Source organism: Hippopotamus amphibius, chromosome 5, assembly GCF_030028045.1.
Source record: "Hippopotamus amphibius kiboko isolate mHipAmp2 chromosome 5, mHipAmp2.hap2, whole genome shotgun sequence".
NCBI classification, from domain to species: Eukaryota; Metazoa; Chordata; class Mammalia; order Artiodactyla; family Hippopotamidae; genus Hippopotamus; species Hippopotamus amphibius.
The window spans coordinates 30,098,147-30,124,267 of record NC_080190.1 but is presented as its reverse complement, the minus strand read 5'-3'; the positions used below and the strand labels follow the sequence as shown (position 1 = coordinate 30,124,267).

At 36.0% G+C, this 26,121-nt stretch overlaps 1 protein-coding gene across 4 annotated transcripts; it reads left to right on the top strand.

Annotated features, from left to right (window-relative positions):
- Positions 1-38: 38 nt before the first annotated feature.
- CUTC (cutC copper transporter) lies at positions 39-25,253 on the top strand. Of its 4 annotated transcripts, none has more exons than XM_057735126.1 (9): positions 39-234; positions 6,229-6,300; positions 9,388-9,447; positions 12,419-12,628; positions 13,287-13,322; positions 15,523-15,656; positions 20,632-20,659; positions 23,875-23,980; positions 24,749-25,253. In XM_057735126.1, the coding sequence occupies exons 1-9, from the start codon at positions 174-176 to the stop codon at positions 24,861-24,863; spliced, it is 822 nt and encodes a 273-aa protein (XP_057591109.1). In that variant the 5' UTR covers positions 39-173; the 3' UTR covers positions 24,864-25,253. The 4 variants fall into 4 exon arrangements, 3 of the variants coding, with proteins under 3 accessions (XP_057591109.1, XP_057591111.1, XP_057591108.1); XM_057735128.1 differs by lacking the exon at positions 20,632-20,659 and adding an exon at positions 23,736-23,793 and having other exon boundaries at positions 58-181; XM_057735125.1 differs by lacking the exon at positions 20,632-20,659 and adding an exon at positions 23,736-23,793 and having other exon boundaries at positions 59-234.
- Positions 25,254-26,121: the final 868 nt, after the last annotated feature.

The window sequence follows — 26,121 nt, the reverse complement described above, 5'->3', positions numbered from 1 at the left end:
CAGTGACTGCGCCTGCGCTAGCTACTGGGCTTTCGCGGGGGCTGCTGGGGCGTGGACGTCGGGGACGCGCAGGGCTGCGCGCATCCATGAGGACGCGCCTTTCTGGTCGCGCGCGCTGGAACCCGGACTCTTCAGTGGAAACCGAAGACGCACGAGGGAGGAAAGCGTGAAGCATGAAGAGGCAGGGGCCCTCCTCCGAGCGGAAGCGGGCGCGGATACCATCCGGGAAGGCGGGTGCGGAAGGGGGCGGGGAGGGGGCGCTTGGCCGACTTAGCTCCCGGGTGTGGCCCGGGCCGGGGTTCTGGCCAGTGGATTAACCGTGATTTCCTCGGAAGTACTTTCCCCTGCTGCTCACAGCATCCCGCGTGCGGAATATTCTGTCATTCCGCCTTTAAACGTGTGGAAACCGAGGGGTTGGTTGGGAGAGTGGCCCGGCTCTGGAGCCAGATATGTGGGTTCGAATCCCCGCGCCGCCACGTCTCGTCGTGCGACTGTGTTCAAGTTGTTTTAACTTCTCTCCGCCTCGCTTTGCCCATCTCCACATGAGGATACCTGTAGCCTGCTTACGGCATCGCTGTGGTGGTTCAGTGTCGAGCGCTGAGCTCAGTGCCTAACCTGTGGCGACCGCTTAATCATAACCTGTAGCTGCTGCGGTGGGGGCGGGGAATGTTCCAAAGCCACACCGCTCCCAAGTGGCAGAGCTTAGCTGCCCCAAGTCCGGAGTTCCTGCCGCGCCAGCGTGGGCTGGCGTGGTGGGTGCTAGGAAATGTGGCAGATCCCTCCTCCGTGAACACTTGGTTCCTCCAAACCAGCCGTTCTCAAACTTTTTCATCTCAGGACCCCTTGAACCTCTTAAAATTATTGAGAACCTCAAAGACCTTTTATTTATATAGGTTAAATCTATTGATATTGGCCACGTTAGAAATTAAAACAGGAATTTAAAAATATTTATTAACTAGAAAAGACCGTAATAAACCTATTACATGTTAACGCAACATTATTTATTAAAATCACTATTTTCCTAAGCAAACAAAAAATAGAATAGTGCCAATGTTTTGTATTTTTGCAGATCACTTTAATATCTGGCTTAATGGAATTCTCATACCTCCATTCAGTCTGACCAGTCAGGTAGCCTCCTAAACTACACTCTGCTTGTGAGAGAATGAGAGTGAAAAAGGCAAAGTCTTAGTATTATTATGAAAATAATTTTCACTGTACAGACTCTGAAAGTGTCTTAGAGGCCTCTAGTCCAGAGTTAACTGCTGCTCCAAACAAATGTCCTCTTCTTTGCTCCCTACAAATAACTTCTTTTTTTTTTTTTAGGACAATTGCCTTATTCTTTTTTTTTTTTTTTTTTCAGTTTTTATTTTATATTGGAGTAGAGTTAATTAACAATGTTGTGTTAGTTTCAGGTGTACAGCAGAGTGATTAGGTTATACATATATACATGTATATATTCTTTTTCAAATTCTTTTCCCATTTATGTTATTACAGATTATTGAGCAGAGTTCCCTGTGCTATATACAGTAGGTCCTTGTTGGTTATCTATTTTAAATATAGCAGTGTGTACGTGTCAATCCCAACTCCCAATCTGTCCCCACTGTCTCCTGGGCAAGGTTGTGGCACGTGATTGTGGAATCTTAGTTCTGCCACCAGGGATCAAACCTGGGCCCTGGCAGTGAAAGCACCAAGTCCTAACCACTGGACTGCCAGGGAATTATACCAAGGTCTTTTCTTGTGTGAGGCAAATGGTACCCCTGCAGCATTGTTCAGTTAGATTGATTTGACAGCTGGTGTGGTTGGCTATCAGGAAACCATGGAATTAATGCAGTGTTCTTGGTTAAGAGCATAGAATGTCACTTAGCTCCTTCTGAGAGTCTTCTTTTATTTTTTATTTTTTTGGTTTTAATTTTTTTATTTTACTTTAATTGGGTATAGTTGTTTCACAATGTTGTGTTAGTTTCTACTATACAGCTAAGTGGCGTAGAATTACCTGTGCTATACAGCAGGTTCTCATTAGTTATCTATTTTATACATATTAGTGTATATATGTCAGTGCCCATACCTATATCCCTTCCCTCTTGGACCTCCTTCCCACCCACCCATCCCCATCCCACCCATCTAGGTCATCACAGAGCACCAAGCTGAGCTTCCTGTGCTTTATAGTGTGTTCCCGCTAGCTATCTTTTTTACACATGGTAGTGTATATATGTCAATCCTAATCTCCCAATTCATCTCACCCCCCTTCCCCCACTTGGTGTCCATGCGTTTGTTCTCTACATCTGTGTCTCTGTTTCTGCCTTGCAAACCGGTTCATCTGTTCCATTTTTCTAGATTCCACATATATGTGTTAATATACGATATTTGTTTTTCTCTCTGATTTACTTCATCCTGTATGGCAGTCTCTAGGTCCATCCACATCTCTACAAATGACCCAATTTCGTTCCTTTTTATGGCTGAGTAATATTCCATTGTATATATGTACTACATCTTCTTTATCCATTTGTCTGTTGATGGGCATTTGGGTTGCTTCCATGACCTGGCTATTGTAAATAGTGCTGCAATGAACATTGGGGTGCACGTCTTTTTGAATTATGGCTTTCTCTGGGTATATGCCCAGTAGTGGGATTGCTGGGTCATATGGTAATTCTATTTTTAGTTTTTTAAGGAACCTCCATGCTGTTCTCCATAGTGACTGTGTCAATTTGCATTCCCACCAACAGTGCAAGAGGGTTCCCTTTTCTCCACACCCTCTCCAGCATTTAATGTTTGTAGATTTTTTAATGATGGCCGTTCTGACCAGTGTGAGGTGATAGTTTTGATTTGCATTTCTCTAATAATTAGTGATGTTGAGCATCTTTTCATGTGCCTCTTGGCCATTTCTTTGGAGAAATGTCTATTTAAGTCTTCCACCCATTTTGTTTTTTATTTTTTTTATTTTTTGGGGGGTACACCAGGTTCAATCATCTGTTGTTTTTTTTTTTTTCATTGAGTTTTTTTTTTAATTTTTTTTAATTTTTTTTTGGGGTACACCAGGTTCAATCATCTGTTTTTATACACATATCCCCATATTCCCTCCCTTCCTTGACTCCCCCCCCTCGAGTCCCCCCCACCCTCCCTGCCCCAGTCCTCTAAGGCATCTTCCATCCTCGAGTTGGACTCCCTTTGTTATACAACAACTTCCTACTGACTATTTTACAGTTGGTAGTATATATATGTCTGTGCTACTCTCTCGCTTCGTCTCAGTTTCCCCTTCACCCCCCGCCCCCTCCCCTACCTCGAGTTCTCCAGTCCATTCTCTGTATCTGCATCCTTGTTCTTGTCACTGAGTTCATCAGTACCATTTTTAGATTCCGTATATGTGAGTTAGCATACAATATTTGTCCTTCTCTTTCTGACTTACTTCACTATGTATGACAGATTGTAGTTCTATCCACCTCATTACATATAGCTCCATCTCATCCCTTTTTATAGCTGAGTAATATTCCATTGTATATATATGCCACATCTTCTGTATCCATTCATTTGTTGATGGGCATTTCGGTTGCTTCCATGTCCTGGCTATTGTAAATAGTGCTGCAATAAACATTATGGTACAAGTTTCTTTTGGGATTATGGTTTTCTTTGGGTATATGCCCAGGAGCTTCCACCCATTTTTTGATTGGGTTGTTTGTTTTTTGATGTTGAGCTGCATGAGCTGTTTGTATATTTTGGAGATTAATCCTTTGTTGATTAGTTTGCAAATATTTTCTTCCAATCTGAGGGTTGTCTGTTCATCTTGTTTATGGTTTCTTTTGCTGTGCAAAAGCTTTTAAGTTTCATTAGGTCCCATTTGTTTATTTTTGTTTTTATTTCTATTACTCTAGGAGATGGGTCAAAAAAGATCTTGCAGTGATTTATGTCAAAGAGTATTATACCTATGTTTTCCTCTAAGAGTTTATAGTGTCCACTCTTAAGTTTAGATCTTTAATCCATTTTGAGTTTGTGTATGGTGTTAGGGAGTGTTCTAATTTCATTCTTTTACATGTAGCTGTCCAGTTTTCCCAGCACCACTTATTGAAGAGACTGTCTTTTCTCCATTGTATATCCTTGCCTCCTTTGTCATAGATTAATTGACCATAGGTGCATGGGTTTATCTCTGGGCCTTCTATCGTGTTCCATAGATCTATATTTCTGTTTTTGTGCCAATACCATACTGTCTTCATTACTGTAGCTTTGTAGATAGTCTGAAGTCAGGGAGTCTGATTTCTCCAGCTCTGGTTTCTTTTTTTTCCCCTCAAGATTGCTTTGGCTATTCGGGGTCTTTTGTGTCTCCATACAAATTTAAGATTTTTGTTCTAGTTCAGTGAAAAATGCCATTGGTAATTTGATAGGGATTGCGTTGAGTCTGTAGATTGCTTTGGGTAGTATAGTCATTTTCAAAATATTGGTTCTTCCAATCCAAGAACATGGTATATCTCTGTCTATTTGTGTCATCTTTGATTTCTTTCACCAGTGTTTTATAGTTTTCTGAGTACAGGTCTTTTACCTCCTTAGGTAGGTTTATTCCTAGATATTTTATTCTTTTTGTTGCAGTGGTGAATAGGATTGTTTCCTTAATTTCTCTTTCTGATCTTTCATTGTTAGTGTGTAGGAATGCAAGAGATTTCTGTGTGTTAATTTTGTATCCTGCAACTTTACCAAATTCATTGATTATCTCTAGAGGTTTTTTCTGGTGGCATCTTTAGAATTTTCTATGTATAGTATCATATCCGATAGTCTTCTTTTAAATAAATGAGGCAGTTGCAGTTTGATGTTAGCAGATGATAGATTTTTGTTTTTCAAACTAAAAATTGGTTTAAAAAAACTATAAAAGCAAAATTGGGTAGAAAAAAATCAAGCAATATAGAAAAGTAAAAAGAAGAAAGTTAAAGTAACTTTAAATCTCACCACCTAGTAGTAACAATTATCAGTATATGGTGAACATTCTTTTAGGTATTTTTAAATATGCATTCAGCAGTCTTAATTTTTTAAAAAAATGTGCTTAACTTACAGAAAAAAAAATCAAAATTCTGTTTTCATCACACTCTAGTGTAAATACATGACTTTTTTTGAATTTATAATTATTCAGCCTTTAGTAAATCTTTGTGTATCTATTGTGTACTGTGGTAGACAATGTTCTTACTATGGGTAATAAAGATTTCTCACATAAAAACCTTACTTAGGAAGTTTAGGTCAAGTAAGAGTGATCAGACACCTATCTACATAAATAATAATAAGAGAAAATAATGTTTTAAAGAGAGAGTTAGTGTTTTAAAGAGGAACATATAGTTTATGAAGAGTTATATGAGTTCAAAAAAGGGAGATAGAGTCTCCTACTTTGGGAGAGAGGAAGTATCATGGAAATGTGATTTGACGTGAACCTTGAAAAATTTTAGCATTCAAAGATAGAGCTGGGGGGCTTCCTAGGTGGCACAGTGGTTAAGAATCCGCCTGCCAATGCAGAGGTCACGGGTTCGATCCCAGCTCCAGGAAGATCCCACATGCCGCGGAGCAACTAAGCCCGTGTGCCCAAAAAAAAAAAAAAAAAAAAAGATAGAGCTGGAAGCACTGTGGACTGAGGACATGAAATAAGCAAGAGCAGGGATGGGGATCGGGGGAACCGGAGGCATATAGAAGAAATAATATATAGTTAATTAATGACAACTAGGACTTTTTGTATACTTAGTGGGTACTATACACTTGACATGAATTATCTCATTTTATCCTCACTACTCTGAGGTAAATAGTAAAACCCACTCTGTTTTATAGAAAACTTAGGCTAAGTAACTTGTGTAGAATCACACAGATCAGTTGTTGGGTCAGGATTTGAAGTCCATCCTGCTCTTAAACATATGTACCTTATAAAGAAGTTTAAACATATTCTGCAGATATTGAGAAGCATCGAAAGAATCTTGACCTGGAATGTGACGATAAGGGCTGTGTTTTAGGAAGATTAACTTGGCATTCAGTGTATATTTTTCTCAGTATAATTTCTTATACATATGTCTGCGTTTTTATTTCGCAGTCCAGAGATATCAATTTATACATTAATATAGCATTTTATTGCATGCATGGACCCTAGTGTACTTACCTACTTGCCTATTATTAGACATTTGGATTTTGGCAGCAAAATGTAAAATATTTGTGGTCACTTGGTCTGGATGGATAGTACCATCATGAAATTTCATTGTTCTCTGTGTGTTTTAGGAGCAGCAAATGGGTTTCTTATGGAAGTGTGTGTTGATTCAGTGGAGTCAGCTGTGAACGCAGAAAGAGGAGGTAAGAGAAATTAGAGAATGAATGGTAATTGGAAGTGCTTTTAAGAGTCTGAAAATGAATCCTGTGAACTGACCTTGGGAACCTTTGTGATCTCTAAGGATCCCAGTAATCCTCTTGAAAACAATCAACCATCTAGGAAATCTACTGATCGTCTAGTCTTACTTCCCCAATAGGTTACATTTTGAGTAAAGTGTCGATAATAGTGCTTAATAACCAACTTTTTAAAAATTGAATTTAGCAAAGATTTAATTTTTTTCAAGCCGTTGATTTTAGAGATTTGATGCTTTTTTCATTGTTAGAACTTTATCATCTTTTTTTTTTTTGAGCATCATATATTTTACCTCAAGGTTTCTTTTGTACCCTGAACTTGCTTTAACAGGAAGCACAGGAATCCCCACCTTCTCAGGATCAGAAAATTTTTTAAACTTTATTATGGAAAATTTCAAACATATACAAAAGTAGAGAGAGTAGTATAATGAATCACTGTGTACCTATCAGCTTCAATCATTTTCAGTACGTGGCCATTCTTTCATTTATGTCGGGGGTAAGCAAACTTTTTTGTAAAGAGCAAGACAGTATGTATTTCTGACTTTGATGGCCACATTTGGTCTCTGTCATATATTCTTTGTTTTTTAAAATAATCCTTTGAAAATGTAAAAACCATTCTTAATTTGGCAATAAAAAAGGATGAAGTACTGATCAGCTACAACATAGATGAATCTTGAAACATTATTCTAAGTGGAAGAAAGCAGTCAAAAAATACCACATATTGTATGATTTAACTTACATGAAATGTCCAGAATAGGCAGTTTTTTATAGACTTAAAGTAGATTAGTGGTTGCCGAGGACTGAGGAGCATGAGGAGAGGGAAAGTGGCTGCTAAAGGCTGCGAGGTTTCTTTTTGGGTGATGAAAATATTCTAAAATTGACTGGTGACAATGGTTGCAAAATTCTGAGAGCTTACTAAAAACCATTGAATTGTACACTTTATTTTTTTATTTTAAATTTTTTTTATAAATTTATTTATTTATTTATTTATTGACTGCATTGGGTCTTTGTTGCTGCATGCAGGCATTTTCTAGTTGTGAAGAGCAGGGGCTACTCTTTGTTACAGTGCATGGACTTCTCATTGCAATGACTTCTCTTGTTGTGAAGCACGGGCTCTAGGCAGGCGGGCTTCAGTAGATGTGGCACGTGGGCTCAACAGTTGTGGCTCGCAGGCTCTAGAGCACAGTCTTTATAGTTGTGGCTCACAGGCTTAGTAGCTCTGAGGCATGTGGGATCTTCCCGGACCAGGGCTCGAACCCGTGTCCCCTGCATTGGCAGGTGGATTATCAACCACTGCACCACCCAGGGAAGCCCCGAATTGTACACTTTAAATGGGTGAATTGTATGATATGTGTCAATTGTATGATATGTGTGTTTCTTAAAATACACAAAAACATTTTAAACTAGTATGCCATAACAAAAGCAAGCTTGTGAGCCTTTGGCCTGCAGACCATCATTTGCTGACCCCTGATCTATATTCCTACCTTCCCTCCTCCATCTCCAAATTATTTTGAAGCAAATCCTGTTTTCATTTCATCCTCAAATATTTCAGTATCTCTCAAAGGTTTAAAAAATAAAAATAATAATAACCTTTAAAAATAATAATAACCACAATATCGGTAACATATCTTTTAAAAATAATAATATTTCTTAATATCATTAAAAATACCCAGTTAGTTTTCAGGTTTCCCCAATTGGTTCACACAGTTTTGTTCTGTTTTGTTCTACTGTTCTTTGAACCAAGGTGTAAACATTTCATTAGTTTGATGTGTCTGTTTCAATCTTTGTTTCCCTTTCTTTTTTCTCTCTTTAATGCTTTCTTTTCTTTCCTTATAGTTTGTTAAACTGTGATTTCATCTTTTAAAGTATTCTGCATTCTTGATTTTGCTGATTGTATATGTAGTGTTATTTAATATGTTACTCTGACCCCTGTATTTTCTGTAAAGTTTTAGTTAACCCAAAGGCTCAGTTAGATTCAGACTTGAATTTTTTATAACATTACTTTATAGATAATGTCATATTCTCTGTTGAATCCCATCAGGAGGATATAACATCTTTGTTTTTTCTGCTTTTGTGATACTAAGGTTGATCAGTGGATTCAGATATTGTCAGCCTGATCCACCCTTTATAAGTTTTCCTACAGCTTTCACCTAATAATTTTAGCAATGCATATTTTAGTAGGGTTTACAAAATGGTGCTATCTTAAGTCTAACATTTATTTGTCATTTATTAGCAATATTCTTCTATGAAGAACTTTCCCTCATCAACTGTTTGGTTCCACTGAGGTTCAGTTTGTATGAATATAAGAAAGACAGGATTAATGCTTGCTTCTTTTCCCTTGTTTACTGATCTTTGGGACAATGAGTTTGTTCTCCATCCTCCAGTGTATTGTTGTTTTATCATTATGAACCTAGAATTAGATATATTTGATGTATTTTAATCCACTGTAGTTATTCTTCTTATTGATGCTTATTTGCCAGTAGGAGCCTTTTCAAACTGCCTTCTGTGACCTTTTTATGACCCTGTAGTCTGATAACTCTTGTTTTCAGCATTTTCTAATTCTTAAAATTATCATGATTTAAGCTACTTAAAAGTAACTTGTGCTTTTTTAAAGCTTAGAATGATAAAGACTCTCTTGGAAAAGATTGCTATTTCTTTTAATCAATGAAGAGTCAGTGTTCCACTGTGGTCAATCCAGAAGCTTCTTTATTCTAAATCACTTCCTTGTACATAGAAAAGTAACCCTATAATACAAAATTTTAAGAGACCTGGCTTAACTTGAATTAACTCTTAAATTTGACTATCAGTAACATAATGTGTGTTGCAGAATATAGTTGGGTTTAAAAATAGAGTTCTACTCTAGTTTTATAATTTGATTTCTCTCAGTTTCTAAGACTCTTTGTTCTATATTTAGAAAACAATGTTAAGTTTGCTGTTTAATAAGTTTAGTTTGGACAACAACTTTTGAGCAATGCTTTGCAAATTTTTTCTTAATCTTTAAAAAAAATTATTGTGCTTAGCAGTGCTTTTTTATTACAGGTGCTGATCGCATTGAATTATGTTCTTGCTTATTGGAAGGAGGAACCACACCCAGCATGGGTAAGTGTCCATTTTTCAGATTTTCTCATGGGAGTTTATAGAGCCTGTAGACAATTGAAAATTTGTTTCATTGGGATCTTTTACTAAAGTTACTAACTAACACGTTAACTATGCCATGGATATTGTATCAGTTAGAAATGTTTATGGTTGCAAATAAACTTGTCTATCACAGATGTGATCAAATAGATTTTTTTTCCCCTTATGTATCATAAAGTTGAGACTAAGTTACTGTTAATATTGGTTCATATGCTCTGCAGTAATGTCAAGGACCATGGGTTTTTTTATCTTTCCATTTTGGCATCCTTGGTATACTGACTTTTGTCTTCATTTCTCCCCTCTTAGTCTTTGCGCTGTTGTCATACATTTTTCTTTTACGTATGTTAAAAACTCCACACTGCATTGTTATTATTTTTGTTTAAAGAGTCAGTTATCTTTTAAAGAGACTGAAATAATAAGAAGACAATCATATTTACCCATGTGTAGTTACCATTTCTGGTGCTCTTCTTTTGTATAGATCTGTATTTCCATCTGGTTTCATTTTCCTTCTGCCTGAAGTAATTCTCTTAACATTTTTTATAGTGCAAGTGATGAATTCTTTCAGCTTTTGTATATCTGAAAACATCTTTCCCCATTTTTTGAAAGATATTTTTGCTGAGTATAAAATTTTAGGTTGATAGTTTTATTCTTTCAGGACTTTAAAGATGCTTCTCCACTGTTTCTTGCCTGTATTGTTTCTGACAGGCAATCTGCTGTCATCCAAACCTTTGTTCTTTTCTGTGCAATTTGTCTTTCTCTGGTTGCTTTTAAGATTTTTTTCTTTATTCTTGGTTTTGAACAATTTGATTATGATATACCTGAGTGTAGTTTTCTTCATGTTTCTTGTACATGTGCATTTATACTTTTCATCACATTTGGGAATTTTTCAGCATTTAGTGTCCTCCACTCCCTCCTTCAAAGATTTCAACTAACTTACATAAGGCTGCTAAGAGTTGTTCTACAACTCACTGATGAACTACTCTTAAAAAAATTTTTCTCTGTTTCATTTTCTGTAGATCCTATTCCTTTGTTTTCAAGTTTACTAATCTTTTCTCTGCAATGTCTAATTGCTGTTAATCCCACCTAGTGTATTTTTCATCTCACGTTTTCATCCCTAGATATTTGAGATTTTTGTTATATCTCTCATGTCACTTTTTAACTTTTTTGAGCATATAGAATAAAGTTAAAAGCTATTTTAATGACTTGGCTACTAATTCTAACATCTGTATCAGTTTGACATTGGTTTTGTTTGATTTTTGCCTCATGATGCATCTTGTTTTCCTGCCTAATAATTTTTCATTGTGTGAATTTTACTTTGTTGGCTACTGGATATTTTTGTATTCCTATAAATATTATTGAACAGTTAGGTTACTTTGGGTCGTGTTTTTAAAATTTGTTAAGTGGGTCTGAAACAGTGTTCAGTCTAGAGCTCATTATTCCCCACTACTGAGGCAAGACTGTCTGTGTACTGTACCCAGTGCTCCATGAATCTTGAAATTTTCCTGTGTGGCTGGTGGGAACAGGCATTATTCCTGGCCTGATGCGAATCACAGGCACTATTTCTTCTAATTCTTTTCAGTGGATCTTTCCCTGGTGGCTTTGTGTAGTTTCCTTGGATTCATACACTGATTGGTACTCAGCTGATTATTAGCAGGAAAGGGGGTATGGTTCTCTGCATATCTCCAGGGTTCTCTTTCCCTCCTCCCTGCTATTCTCTCCTGTGAACTCTAGCCACTTGGTCTTCCTGGACTCTCAGCTTTGTCTCCTTAACTCAGAGAATTCTCTGGGCTCTGCCTGGGTTCCCCCTCCCTATGCTGTGGCCTAGAAAATTCTCAAGTAGTAATCTGGGTCATTTAGAGAGCTCATCTCATTTGTTTCCCAGCTTTCAGGCATTACTATCCTTTGTTGCAAAGCATTGTTTCATGTATTTTGTCTGTTTTTTGGTTTTATGGGTAGAAGGGTAAATCCAGTTCCTGTTATTTTCTCAGTCAAAAGCGGATGTCCCTATATGAAATTTTGACTCCTATATTTTACTTTGAGATGGATGATAGGATTATTTAGTATTAAAGGTTTATATATGCAATAGCCTTTTGGACTCTTCTCACTAAAATAAAGGAGGCATTCATTCCTGGCCATTCTATGAAATACGTAGAACATACCTGTTATTTGAGTATAATCTGTTTTTTGCAACAGCAGTCATGCATGTTTCATTGCTTGGTGATGGGCATATTGCTATCCCATGCAGAACTGGGGTTCTTGTAGCAAGGAAAAAGAAATAAATTTATATTGGGTAAACACTAATGATGCTTGCCACAGATCTTATACCATTGAGGATTTCTGAACTAGCCATAAATTGTATCAAATTTGGGTACTTTTTCTCATAAATCTCCTCATAAAATCACAAATAAGTACAGCTTTGCCCCCTTTTGCTTATCTCTTATAAAAAAGGCTTTGCTAAATATCTTTGTCCATTAAGGAATCAGAAACTTTAGACCTATGTAACCATCTCTATAGTAGGTTTTAAATAGAGCTGTAATCATGAATAAGAAGAAACCAGATCCTAGGGAATACATTGGCAGAACACAGAGCCTGGTAGTTATTACACTTTCAAATGTCACATTCCACTAAAAGAATTTCGTTGAGTCAACTGACAAGTGCTTTTAAAATGCAATAACTTCCTTCTGTTTTCTAAATTGCTTTTTATTTACCCTTGATTTTTTTATTATGTAACTTTTACTGTATGTACATTTTTCTTCTGTGTCTCCTTTTTCCTTTAGACCCATTTTTCTGTGGTTTATACCATCAATTCTTCCATTCCTTGTAGAAGTGATACACCAGAGCAAATGTAAAAGACTAGTACAGTAATATTTTATTGACTTCCTTGAGCTTTTAGCTCACATTTGAATTTTGATTAGTCTGCTCCCTCTTCTTGTAGGTATCCTTCAAGTAGTGAAGCAATATGTCCAGATCCCAGTTTTTGTGATGATCCGGCCACGTGGAGGTGATTTTTTATATTCAGATCGTGAAGTTGAGGTGATGAAGGCTGACATTCGTCTTGCCAAGCTTTATGGTGCTGATGGTTTGGTATTTGGGGCACTGACTGAAGATGGACACATTGACAAAGAACTGTGCATGTCCCTTGTGGGTAAGAATTTGTATCTGAAACCAAAAAGCCTCTAATGATGATTGCGTTGAATACTACCAATGCAGAAAAATGTAATCACAAAACTGACTTTTCATTCACACCTGCAGGCACTTATACTAACCTATTTTAAACACTATTTAGATGTTCTGGGTAGCAAGTATGTGTGACATAGCCCTCCTGGCTCTCTCAGTTGCTATAGATTGGGTTCTGCTACTATTCCTATAGGGTTTGAGGGAAATTTACCTTGATTCCTTTAATCACAGCACCAAAAAGTTCAAAAGCTATTACAGTTGGTGAGGATGGGGAGATGTAGAGAGGCCAGAAGCAAATTACCTATATTACTAGGCCAGAGTATTTCTCAAAGATTCTCAGAAGGGTAAGTATTAGATGTAATGCTACCCTTATAGTTGCCAGATCATATAATTTTTATTTGGTGCCTCTAAGGAGTGGGTGACTATTTTTTTTTTTAATGAAAATCAGAGATTAATGGAAACATAGGACTTTTGGGTTTGGAGGGCTGCCATTTTTTTATTATTTTAGGTCACTGTCTTCACTTAGAAGAAAGTATAAAAAAGTTCCACCTGACATGGAGAATTCTATAAATAGTAATCAGAGATGATCTTTTCATTCATGTTGTTATGTGATTTTCTTTATATAGCTATTTGCCGTCCTCTGCCAGTCACTTTCCACCGAGGTGAGTCATTTCCACTTTAGAAGTTGTGTTGAATGGTGTCAGTTTTCTCATTTCACCAAATGCCGCAACCTTTTTATGGAACAGAGTTCTATAGTGTCATTACAGTGTTACCAACTGGTTTTTTTATACTGATCATGGGACTAACAGTTGTAAATTTAGAGATGCACAATTTCTAGAAAATATGAAGCCTTAGTAATGAAAAGTTGTTAAAAGCAGAAGGTGGTGGTGATGGCATATAATGAGGGAGAAAGTAAGCATTGCCTACAAGTGCATGTACTTGTCACAGCATTCCAAGCAAGAATCCTGAGATTCATTTTTATTAGCTTGCCTCAGGTCATGTGCAGTCTCAAGAATGATAAATCACTATGGCCAATGAAATGAAATGTATGACTTGGCTTAAGCCAGATAAGAGCATTCTGGAGCTAAGAGTGAGTCCAGATGAATGTAAGATTCATGGGCAGAGAAGGGGTGGGTATCTGATGAAGAATTGGATACTATTAGGAAGATGAGAGAAAAAATAGGTGCTGAATAGTCAGTAAACAGATGTTCACTATAGTGCCTCAAATTATTTTACATTATTGATAGCTTATCTACATCAGAATGATTTCTAAAAAGTATCTGATAATTTTATATAAAATTACTTATCTCTAAATCAGGCAGTTACAATTTCCATACATTTTTGCCTAACATTGGTAAAATGGAGAAACAAGTGTGAATTTTGCCTTCAGAGGCACTGCTATCACACATGAAAAGAAAAGTCTTCAGTCAGTTTTTCTTTGATTTGATGATATGCATGAGAAATTTGAATGTTTTTCTATCCTTTTGAGTAAGCATCCAAAGATTAGGATGAGAGTGGACACCAGCATTTGCATCCATTTATAGAAATTAGGTATAAAGCATTTGTCATCCTTGTTTCTTTATGAAATGAATGATAACATCAGAAAACTGTTTTCCCAACTCTGTTCAGCAATGCTTCTCATTAACTAGCAATAACTAAAAGATATTAGATGGCTTAGAAGTCAGAACTTTGAAGCTAGCCAAAAAAAAAAAAGTTTTAAAATATGAAGTAATTTAAATTAGTAAACATTTATCTGAAAAATATAGTTTAAAATTTGATATGCTAAATAATTCAAAATAAACCCACCATATAGAATATCTTTTTCTGTTCTTAAACTGAGAAAATCATTTCAAAGTTCTGTTCTTTTCCTTCAGTAAGCTTAACAAAAATATTTCCATGTTTTTAAATTGTTTTATCATCCTGAATTCCACTTTTTTTTCACTCTTGTATTTAATATGATAGTGTAATCACTGGTGAGAAGGTACTGCCACCAAAAAAAGGAAAATCCTCAGTGGTAGATTTAGCTGCCTACATACACGTAAGGGTGAAAGGAAGGGGTCTACCACTTAATCCACCATAGATTAGCATTTGCATATCATGTAAAAGCGCTGAGAACCAAAGCAGAAGTAGTTTTGTTTGGGGTTGCTGGTGCCAGTTTCCTCAGTGAGGAGGAGAGAAGTCTCTTAGAAAGTAGGATGGAATTGAAACCTCATATAGTCTTGTAAACAACTACCCTTATACTATGAGTCTTGAGTACATGTGATAAATGGGTTAGGATAAAATATTAGTCAATAATGGAAATGTGAACCAAGGATTTTTCTAGAACTGGTGAGTGTAATGTTTTCATTTCATTTGTCCTGTTTGTTTGGACCCTTAGAGCAGACTTTCCCAAATTTGAGTCACTTGCCTGTCACATTTACAACTTTACCATATCCAAGGGCTACTTGTGCAAATTTATTTAACAGTTTTCTTAAAATCTTAAGTAAATTTATTTTAAAGAGAAACTTTATAACTAATGAAAAATGGAAACTTTTCACTTCTAATCTGCATTTAAGTAAATGCATCTGTTCAAATGTGTACCATCTAAAATGATACCACTGATGGCATGCTGACTGTGGTGTGCTCATAAACTGGTTCTCAGGAAAAAAGAGTCCTGATTTGTAGCATTTGTTGATTTCTGTGGTTTAAATACTTCCACCTTGACTAATTTCAGGCTGCCAATGGATTGACAGTCATGCTTGCAAAATTCCTGAATATTTAACAGTTGACCCTTGCAAGCCAGGACAAGCTAGGTGCAGTATATTACCGTGTGCTGTATTAGAGATATCTATTCTAAATTCAAGTCAACTTTATTTATTTCAGCCTTTGACATGGTTCATGATCCAATGGCAGCTCTAGAGACCCTCTTAACTTTGGGATTTGAACGTGTATTAACCAGTGGATGTGACAGTTCGGCACTAGAAGGACTACCCCTAATAAAGCGACTCATAGATCAGGTACACACAATTACTTTTCTTCCTAAGACTCTGTTGTGGTTACCTCTGATATTCTGTTGTTGAGTGAGGTTGTGAAACTACATATTACTGACTTTGTGGTTACTCTGTAGCAAGCAGGAAGTAACATATTTATATAATTTTTATTTCTTTCACATGAACATTTTTAGTAACCAAGGCTCGTAAGGTCAAATTATAAACAATGCCTAAATAGCTTATCTAATTTGGATAACCACAGCAAAGTTTACCTTTTTTCTGCCATTAGCATTGCATAGTTTAAGCCATATATTTTCACTTTTAGCCTATGTATACTCAGGAATTCCCATATAAAATTTGAGAAAATTATCATTTGGAGGTGAATTCTAAAACTAAAACTGGGACTTCCCTGGTGGTCCAGTGGTTAAGACTGTGTGCTTCTGCTGCAGGGGGCACGGGTTCAATCCCTGATTGGGGAACTAAGATCCTGCAAGCCACACAGCACAGCCAAAAAAACCAAAACATCTCTCTCCAACTATCAAGATAGGAGGAAATACATTTTTCTCTTATATGATTTCCTCTTGTGAGTTTGCATCATTTGTAGGACAGTCAGAAGATGGCTTTGTAATTGTAGTATGTCTGTGTTTTTCTGACACCAGTCCAGAGGCATTCTAAGTTAGTGAGTATGTACTTTGAGATGAGAATGTTCTGGATTTGAGACAGGTTTGACACTTGCTGTATAATGTTGAGTAGACTAGTAGTGTTTAAGCCTCTGTTTTTTCCTCATGTGTGAAATTGAGATAAGTTCAATATCTCTTTTATAGGGTTGCTCTGAGGATTGGTAGAGATAAGGTAGGATTGGTAGAGAGAAGGTAGGATTGATAGAGATAAGTGATAACATAGAGATAAGAAAGGCTCTTGGTAAAAGCCTCAGCAGAGTGATTGACATATAATAGATTTTAATACATATTAGTGTCTGTAATTATTATTACTGCTATTATTAATAATATTATTTAGTGTTTTTGAGTAGACATCTGCTTATGTTTACTTTTCTATAGCCATGAAAATAATTTTCCGAAATTTCATGTGAGGATCTGATAAACTTTTCTAGACTGGAACTTACTGGTTTTATAAATACTTATTAAGTATATATTAAGGTGCAGGGCATTTGCACTATGGTGGAGACCAGGGGGGCGTGTGTGTGTGTGTGTGTGTGTGTGTGTGTGTGTGTGTAGAGTACTATAAAAAAAAAAAAAAAGTGCTGTGGGAACACATTGGAGAGGATTTAATCCCAGATTTGAGGGATTGGGATTGCCAGTAGTTAGCTTCCCAGAAGAAAAGACATCCACACTGCAATGTCTTACTCATTTGAAGGATGATTAGGAGCCATCAGTGTAAAAGGGAATGGGGAGAGGGAGGGTTGGGGGGATGCTCCATGTAGGCAAAAGAGTATATTCAAAGGCCTAGAAACAAAACGAAGCATAATTTATTAAGATATTGAAAAATGACTATAATGTTGAATATGAAGAGAAGCGCCTCGAAAACTATTTAAGAGTTTGTATTTTATCCTTGGTGCATTGGGGAAGCCTGAAGGGTTTTAAAATAGAAGAATTGATGAACCAGGTTTCCATTTTTAAATTACGGAGTAGAGAATAATTGTCATAGTAATATATTGCATTTCAAAATATGTGTGTGTGTGTGTGTGAGAGAGAGAGATTTGTAATTTAATCATTGGTTGGCAGGAAGAGCTCAGTTAAATACTCTTATGTACTAACTTTAAGTAAAAATTTATGTATTTAAGGTGTATAACATGATATTTTGATATACATATACAGAATGAAATGGTTACAGTCAAGCTCATATCTGCTTATATAGTTAACTTGTGTGTCTGTGTGTGTGGGTGTATGTGTATGTTGAAATCTACTCTCTTAGCAAATTCAATACAGTTTTATTGACTATAATCATCATGCTATACATTTGATCTCTAGATTTACTCATCCTACATAGCAACTTTGTACACTGTTACCGACATCTTCCCATTTCCTTCACCTCCTCACCCCCGGTAACCACCATTCTGTTCTCTGTTTCTCTGTATTTTCCTTTTTTAGATTCCACATATAAGCGACATCATGCTAATTTTACTTCTTGAAGCAGTTATATAGCAGTATAATACACTGGTTAAAGCATAGGATTGGGGATTAGAAAGGTCTGTGTTTAAATCCTGGTTTTGCCACTTATTAACAGTGACGTTGGGCAGTTTACTTAACTATCTTAAGCTTCAGTTTCCTTACCTACAAAGTTAGCGTAATAATAGTGCCTACCTCCTAGAATAGTTGTGGATTACTTCAGCACAAGGTCTGACACTTAGTAAGTATTCTCTGTTGGTAAATCACTTTGATAGTCTAAGGTAAGCATACAGTTCTAAACTTTTATGGAAGGCCAAAAAAAAAAAAAGATAGAATTCATCTCTTTAAACATTTGTTCATGTTTTGGAAAGCTTTCAGTTGAAAGAAACAGTTACTGTAAATATGACTTTTTTTGCTCCTAAACTCATTTCAATATTCTAGATAGTAAATATTTAGTTTTGTGGGTATTTTGCTTTAGTACATTTGAGGATACTAAACAGCCTTGTTGCACTTATTTCTCTAACAATTTTTACATTTTATGAAATAGCCCCCTCTCCCTTTTATTCTCTATTTCATTTCCTTGCTTTATTTTTTCACTGTATGTTTAAATATTTATATTTGATAAATATACCTATCTGTTCTCTGTTTCCATTGAACATGGAAGCCCCATCAGTAGGAACTTTCTCTTGTTCATCATGTCAGGGAGGAAAAACTTTTTCTTCACCCTCTTTTTTTTTTTTTTTAAATAAGGCAGCCTTACTTTGTTTTTTTAATAAATTTATTTATTTTATTGGCTGTGTTGGGTCTTCATTGCTACACACGGGCTTTCTCTAGTTGCAGCGAGCGGGGGCTACTCTTCGACGTGGTGCACGACCCTCTCATTGCGGTGGCCTCTCTTGCTGCAGAGCACGGGCTCTAGGCGCATGGGCTTCAGTAGTTGCGGCACATGGGCTCAATAGTTGTGGCGCACAGGCTTAGTTGCTCCGCAGCATGTGGTATCTTCCTGGGGCAAGGATCGAACCCATGTCCCCTGCATTGGCAGGTGGATTCTTACCCACTGTGCCACCTAGGAAGTCGCTCTTTACCCTCTTTCTTAAAAAAAAGTGAACCCACTTAGGTTCAGTATTTGAGGTCCTGCTAATTAAACTCACAAAAAATAAATTAGCAAGAAAAAAAGATTGTAATCACATATGTATATATGTTTGGGAGTTCACAAAGAAATGTGACTCAGAGTGCTTAGAATTTGGAGCTTAGGACTTCCTAGGTGGCGCAGTGGTGAGGAGTCCGCCTGCCAATGCAGGGGACACGGGTTCGCGCCCTGCCCTGGGAGGATTCCACATGCCACGGAGCGGCTGAGTCCCTGTGCCACAGCTATTGGGCCTGTGCTCTGGAGCCTGTGAGCCACAACTACTGAGCCCATGTGCCGCAACTATTGAAGCCCACGCGCCTGGGGCCTGTGCTCCACAACAAGAGAAGCTGCTACAGTGAGGACCCTGTGCACCACAGTGAAGAGTGGCTCCCACTCGCAGCAACTAGAGAGAGCCCGTGTGCAGCGGCGAAGACTGAACACAGCCAATAAATAAATAAAATAAATAAATTAATTAATTAAAAATAAATAAATAAAATGACAATGCTAAAAAAAAAAAAGAATTTGGAGCTTATATACCATCTTAGTAGGTGAAGAGGAGGAGGGAAGAGGGCACTTAGGGACTTAGAAGTGGAAGGAGAAAGGGCATTTATGGGAAAACAAATGACTTTTTGGAAAGATTATTGGATCCTTATAAGAACAGATGGGAGATGGGATAGTTTTATGATAATGTCTGTTTGGGTGTGGTGCTGATGAGTTGCTCCTAGGGAGGGGATTTATGACAGTTGAGTTCTTTTCCGTTCTTTTGGGAGGCTCTGCTTTTAGGCAGATAAGGAATTTCAGCCTTCAGCTCAGAATAATTTTTATGCCATATTTTGGACCCCTTCAATCACAGTATTCCCCATACTTACAACAGTGTCTGGTACATGGTAGCCACTTAATAAATATTTGTTGGATGGATGGAGGAGTGAGTAAAGTGACATTTGATAAACACTTCTATGATAGAGCAATTTGATCAGGGTCTTATTCGGCAAATTGTGAACTTGTTATAACATAATATGTTATTTTTATTCTGTCATTGTTACCTGCCTGCTACTAGTGTTTCCACTGAGTATGCATTTGTAAAAGAGTGATTTCCTTTTGACTTTCAGTGATACTGAGTATATCACCAAAATTTCTTTAGGAAATGTGATAAAAATTAGAATAAAAGTAAGAAAATTTCAATACCTGTCTTCTAGAATTATCAGAAATTAAATCAATTCATATAGTTCAGTTTTATTACTTAATATCCAGTAAAATGGACTTATGGTTTTTTTTAACTGGTAATAAGCTAGGGAATTTAGTTGAGGATACAAGATTTGAACGGATTTTTTTCCAGCAATTTACAATTATGCTATTCTGTTTCTTTTCTGCTGAAATCTTATTTAAATTCAACTACTTCCATTTCATCGCATACCAAGAACTCACAATTAGTGTTATTTTTCAATAATGGCTTTTCTTAAGGTGGTGTTATTTAGTATTTATATTTTATTCTCCTATTCTTTGTGTTCATAACAGTACAGGTCTTTAAAGCAGTACAATAAAATAACCTTTCTGGATAGAAAGAGTTACTATGCTAAACATTTTACTTACCCAAGATCCCTAAGAAATAGAAAAGATCTCTTGAAAATCAGATACTAGTAGTAATTTAATAAATTTAGCATAATTATGTTTCTGTTTCTCTGCCTTACTATCCCATGTAAGAGAAGGATATTAAAATTTACTTGTTTATTTTTTTTTCTTTTTTCAGGCAAAAGGCAGGATTGTGGTAATGCCAGGTATTTATTTATCTATCCATTTACTAGTGTAACACTGAAGTAGAGTGAGGAAGAGCAAAAGAGGCAGGACAATATGGGGGGAAGTATTAGTACATGGTGTTTGGAAAGTATATAATTTGATTAAAATGTTTAAGACTGTGCTGCAATTTAAAACTTTATATAAGGAACATTCTAGTAGGGTTTAGCTCAAAGAAGAACAAATAAGGATTGGGGTTTCTCCATGTTTGCTTTCCCGTAGTATACAATTTTGTGAATGTAGATGTTCATTTCTGGTGAGGCGCACCACGTTTGATGCTGCTGCACTGGATTAGGGCCAAATGTCCTAGTTGTTGACAAGGTGTAAGCAAACATTTAGGTAATATCCCTGGATAATGTAATACTCAGTTTCTGAAAATCTCTCCAGATTCCTCCTTGCAGTCAGAACAGTTGGATCACATACTCCTAGTGATAACTGTAAGATCAATTAAGTACATAATGGCTTATTTGAAATCAACAGTTTTTAAAGAATTAGATAAGATGACCTAGATCCAGAATGAGACGAGTATAAAAACAATCTTAATTTTTTCTTATTAAATTTCTCAATCATATAAAAAAAATTTAAAAAGTAGAAAATAGCATTATGAATACTCATGTACTTAATTTCTAGATTTAACATTTTGTCACATTTGTCTCATCTTTTTTTATCCTGAGGTATTTTAAAATTAAATTAAAGGCATTGTGACATTTTATCTTTATAATTCACTAATAACGGGGGGGGGGCATTTTACTCTAACCACAATACCATTATCACATCTATCAAAATAAACACTAATTCCCTAATACCAGTTAATACTCAGCCAATATTCTCCTTTCTCTAATTGTACCCAGAATGCTTTTTATAGCTGATATGTTCAAACCAGGATCCAGTCAAGGAATAAGTATTGCACTTGGTTGTTATCTTTCTTAATATCTTTTAATATGGAAGTTTTCCTTTTCTTCTTCTGCTTTAAAAAAAATGACATTGAAAAAGTTTGAACCACTTACCTGTAAAATGTCTTAATTTCTGGATTTATCAGATTGTTTCCTTTTGCTATTGTTTAGCATGTATTTCCTAGCCTCTGTATTTCCTATAAACTGGTCGTTAGATCATAAGGCATGTTTAGATTCTGGTTAAATATCTTTGGTAGGAATACTTCATGGATAATTCTGTATACTTCATATTTCATCACATCAGAAGGCTTACAATGCCTAGTTGTTTTAATACCAATGATGCTAAGACTGACCAGAGGTCAAAGTGGTGATAGTTAAATATAGGCCAACTTTTAAAAAGATTCCAAATAGAGGGATAGTGTCAGAAATTTAGGAAAGCTTTGACTTATATCAAGTTCCTGAAACATGAGCAGACAGATAATTCTGTTAACAGATAACAGAATTATCTGTTAAATTGAGACCCTTAATAGATTAATGAGGGAATGTTAAAGAGACTTAATTGAGTCTGACGCATTTCCATTTAAGACTAAATGTATTTAGTCTTGACAACTAATATCCAGATTTGGACAGTTGTTAATTTAAGAGTGCCTTTGCTTTATATGTAATTATTAAGTTATGTGCTATGTGCAAAGCACTGCTTGGTACACAGAATTACAAAAGAAACTACTTCCTCAAGAGGCTTACAGTCTTAGGTGAGAAGACGTTGTATCCAAAAATATTTGTGATTATTTAACAAACTTTACCAAGAAAATGCTAATTATATGCCAGGTTCTGCGGTAGATGTAAAAACATAGAAATGTATATGAAGTAATCCTTCTACCTGAGGAGCTCACCGAATAGATCTGTAAACAGATTAAAAAAATTCATGTAAATAAGTACCAGCAATTGAAAATTCCTGGGTAAGTCAACCAGAATGCCTAATGAGTATCCATCGTTGAGAAATATAAAGATAAATAGAGCATAGTAGTTTCCTTCTAGGGACTTTCATAATGAAGCTTACAATATACAAGCAATTTAGGCTCCAGTTTCCTTATCTTTATAAAGAGAGGATATTGAATTAGTTGTTCTTTCAAGTCCCAACTGTTCAAGTAGTCTGTGTTTGGAAAATGTATTACTTATGTTCCAGTAACTGAGCAACATGTGTTTCAGTGGCCAGATATTTTGTTATTTGTTAGAAGGAAATAATGCATTTGTCTTTTAATCCTTACAACAAGTTTGTGAAGTAGGCAATACTATCCCTCTTTGACTGGTGAAAAATATTGAGACCCAGTGGATTTAAGTAATTTATCTAAGATCACAAAGCTGTGAAGGGCCGCAGGGTAAAGCCAGGATTCCAATCTTAATCTGACTTCCCAGTCTGTGTTCTTTCTGCTTCTTAGGGCTCAGTGATACTACTGTACTGGTAAGAAAAAAAAAGTTAATGAATCTGAAAGAGTGTGTAAGTCATTTCAGCAACTTGAATAGCTTGAGATAAAAAGTACATATTTTAACAGTCATTTAAAAATATTTATTGAATACATCCTATATATTGGGAGAGAAGGATACAAAGATGAATAAACTAATTTTATATTTATAATCTATCAGTTCAGAATATTATCCTTTATATACAGACATTTAAGAGATTGTTCATCAAAACAAATGTTATAGAATACTTGATTGTGCAGTTTTAATAAAGTAGAATCAAATTCTTCTGTGAAATGAAACAAAAAGTTGATATTATAATAATTAAACTGTGTAACACCTTGCATTATTCCCATTTCCAGTGGAATCCATGTGTTCATCAAATCCTGAGCCAGAGAAAGAACCTTGGAGGTTTTCTCTTTGAGATACATTTCTGAAGCTTTGCTTTTGTGACTTCTTTCTCAAGTCTATCTTACATTTCATTTTAATTTCATTTTGCTTCAATTGAGGGGAGGCAGGGCTAGAGCACTCAATGATTTTCCTTGCCCTAGAGTAATCTTTTTAGATTTAAAATCAGTAACGTTTAGCATTGTTATATAAACCAGTAGGCATGTCAAGTTCTGTCATAAAAATTCTTTGACCTTATCTTTTTCTCTCCATAGTCTATAGTCTTGTCTTTCATAATATTTTTCTAAATTCATTCTAGCTGAGTAAGGAGAGAATAATTCTTGAATCAATGAGAAATTTCAGTATGGAGATTACAGGTAGAGCTAGCAGTCATATTATTCTTTAAATTTTATGTGAAAATGTATTCTATTTAATATATTACTTATTCTTTCCAACAGGGGGTGGCATAACAGACAGAAACCTGCAAAGGATCCTTGAGGGTTCAGGTGCTACAGAATTCCACTGTTCTGCTCGGTCAGCTAGAGATTCAGGAATGAAGTTTCGGTAAAAATGTATTCTTTGACTCCTACAAAAAGAAATGAGATTAATCATTATTTTTCCATATAGGAAAACCTTAGTTAATGGCATGATTAATGAATGGAATGTTGTGATTAGTATGTAAGTATCGCTGTCATTTTTGAAGTTTTTTAACTGCAGAGTAGTTCTTATCCTGCCTTAAATAAGCAGGCTCCTCTGAACATAGGCTAACCTTCAAATCATTAAGGCATTGCTGAACTTAGACCAGTTAATAGTAAATGCTAATTCAGCAGCTAAGCTTCAAATGAATCAGATATGCATGTGTGCCCATTCACCTGTGATTTCCTTTAGCAAAGTTAATAACTATGATATAAGGATGGAAGAGCTGTAGTCATTTTTATCTTTCCTACCATTAATACTTAAGTATATCCTCACCTTTGCTCTCTATTTTCAGTTTTATTTTTGTTTTTTGTTTTTTAATTTTATTGTTTTTGGCCACACCACACGGCTTGCAGGATCTTAGTTCTCCACATTTATAAGTTGGGGGAAATGAGATGTAAAAGAAGCAAGAGCTTTAGAATTTACAATTCCAGATATAAAATCAAGTATATTATCTGGTAGATTTAGATACTAGATGTTTCAAGTAATTAATAAAAATTATGAAATTTGGTAGTTCAGGGTCCTTAACTTAACCTTGATCTTGAGCCATGAAATTGCCTATAAAATGAAGTGCCAGTAGGAAGGCTCATTTAACAACTTCTATAATTATCCGTTCCTTTATCATTTCTATTGCAGAAATTCCTCTGTTGCTATGGGAGCCTCCCTTTCTAGCTCAGAATATTCTCTGAAGGTAACAGATGTGACCCAAGTAAGGACTTTGAATGCTATTGCAAAGAATATTCTGGTTTAGACAGACCCCTCTGAGAGACATGGATATCACCGGACAAAGGTAGAAGAATAGTCTACAATTCTCTATAACACAGCTTTAACCTTCTCCAGCCAGGACAGTCACAGTCTTTAAGTCTTACATTACCATGGAGAATGTTTCCAAGAAGAAGAAGAACTTGAAACAGAGTACAGTCACTTTCTTTGCTTAATCTTGTCAGCCATCTCCATCATCATGGTTAAATCTGGCCTACACTTCTTCCACAGACAGAGTCTTAGTTTGTTTTCAGTGGAATTAATTGATGAACTGGGAAAATTCACCTACAAGGTACAAACTTAGGTATGACTTCATGGTCAACTCAATAGCAATATTTTGCCTTTTCATTTGTAAAATAAAAATTGCCATTCTATGATGGTAGTCTCTTATTTATACCCTCGATACAATCTGTAGCCAAATATTAAAGGGAAGATTTTTTTGTTGGTTTTTTTTTTCCCCTCTTTTTATTATGTACTTTTTGGATGTGTTACCCTGGGCAAGATGCTAAGGATAATAGAGTAAATGGTATAGCATAAAAATTCCCAGACTTGGGAAGTAGGATGTAAAAGTTCCCAAACTTATAAAGGCAGAAGTGATCTCTGTTGCTCATCAGGTTACTTCTACCTCTGTTCCCAGATAGAGAAATGGCTTAACTATAAGGTTCATCTGGAAATTTACAATGACCTATAGTGAGAATTGGGGGAGGTTAGGGAGGTGATCAGAAAAGCTGTTACTTTCAGCTGAGGCCAGATAGGGAGAATGGATTCTAGTGATGAAGGTTGCTTTTCCTATGAGCAGGTCCCATAGTGGTGAAGTTCTTCACTAGCTTTTTCTGTCACTTTCATATTTATACTCTCATTTTACACAAACACCGCTCTGGTAATAGAACTGATGTTTCTGTATTAAGAGAGTAACTAAATCATAATATAAACAGCTTGCCCTTGGTCATAAAGCTAGTTAATGGAGCCTCTATAAATAGTGTGTACAGATTTGGGTACTAATGAATGTATATACCAAAAGCCTTGCCTTTTTTTTTTTAATGTATCCCTTTCCTCTCTTTTATTTTTATTTATTTATTTATTTTAAATAAATTGATTGATTGATCGGCTGTGTTGGGTCTTTGTTGCTGCACACAGGCTTTCTCTAGTTGTGGTGAGTGGGGGCTACTCTTCATTGTGGTGCAAAGGCTTCTCATTGTAGTGGCTTCTCTTGTTGCGGAGCATGGGCTCTAGGCACACGGGCTTCA

Excerpts from the sequence above, each read along its gene's own strand:
- CUTC (XM_057735125.1), top strand. The coding sequence starts at position 174 with ATGAAGAGGCAGGGGCCCTCCTCCGAGCGGAAGCGGGCGCGGATACCA. Across the intron at positions 235-6,228 it reads GATACCATCCGGGAAGGCGG|GAGCAGCAAATGGGTTTCTT; the intron begins GTGCGGAAGGGG and ends TGTGTGTTTTAG. Across the intron at positions 23,794-23,874 it reads TTTCAGTATGGAGATTACAG|GGGGTGGCATAACAGACAGA; the intron begins GTAGAGCTAGCA and ends TCTTTCCAACAG.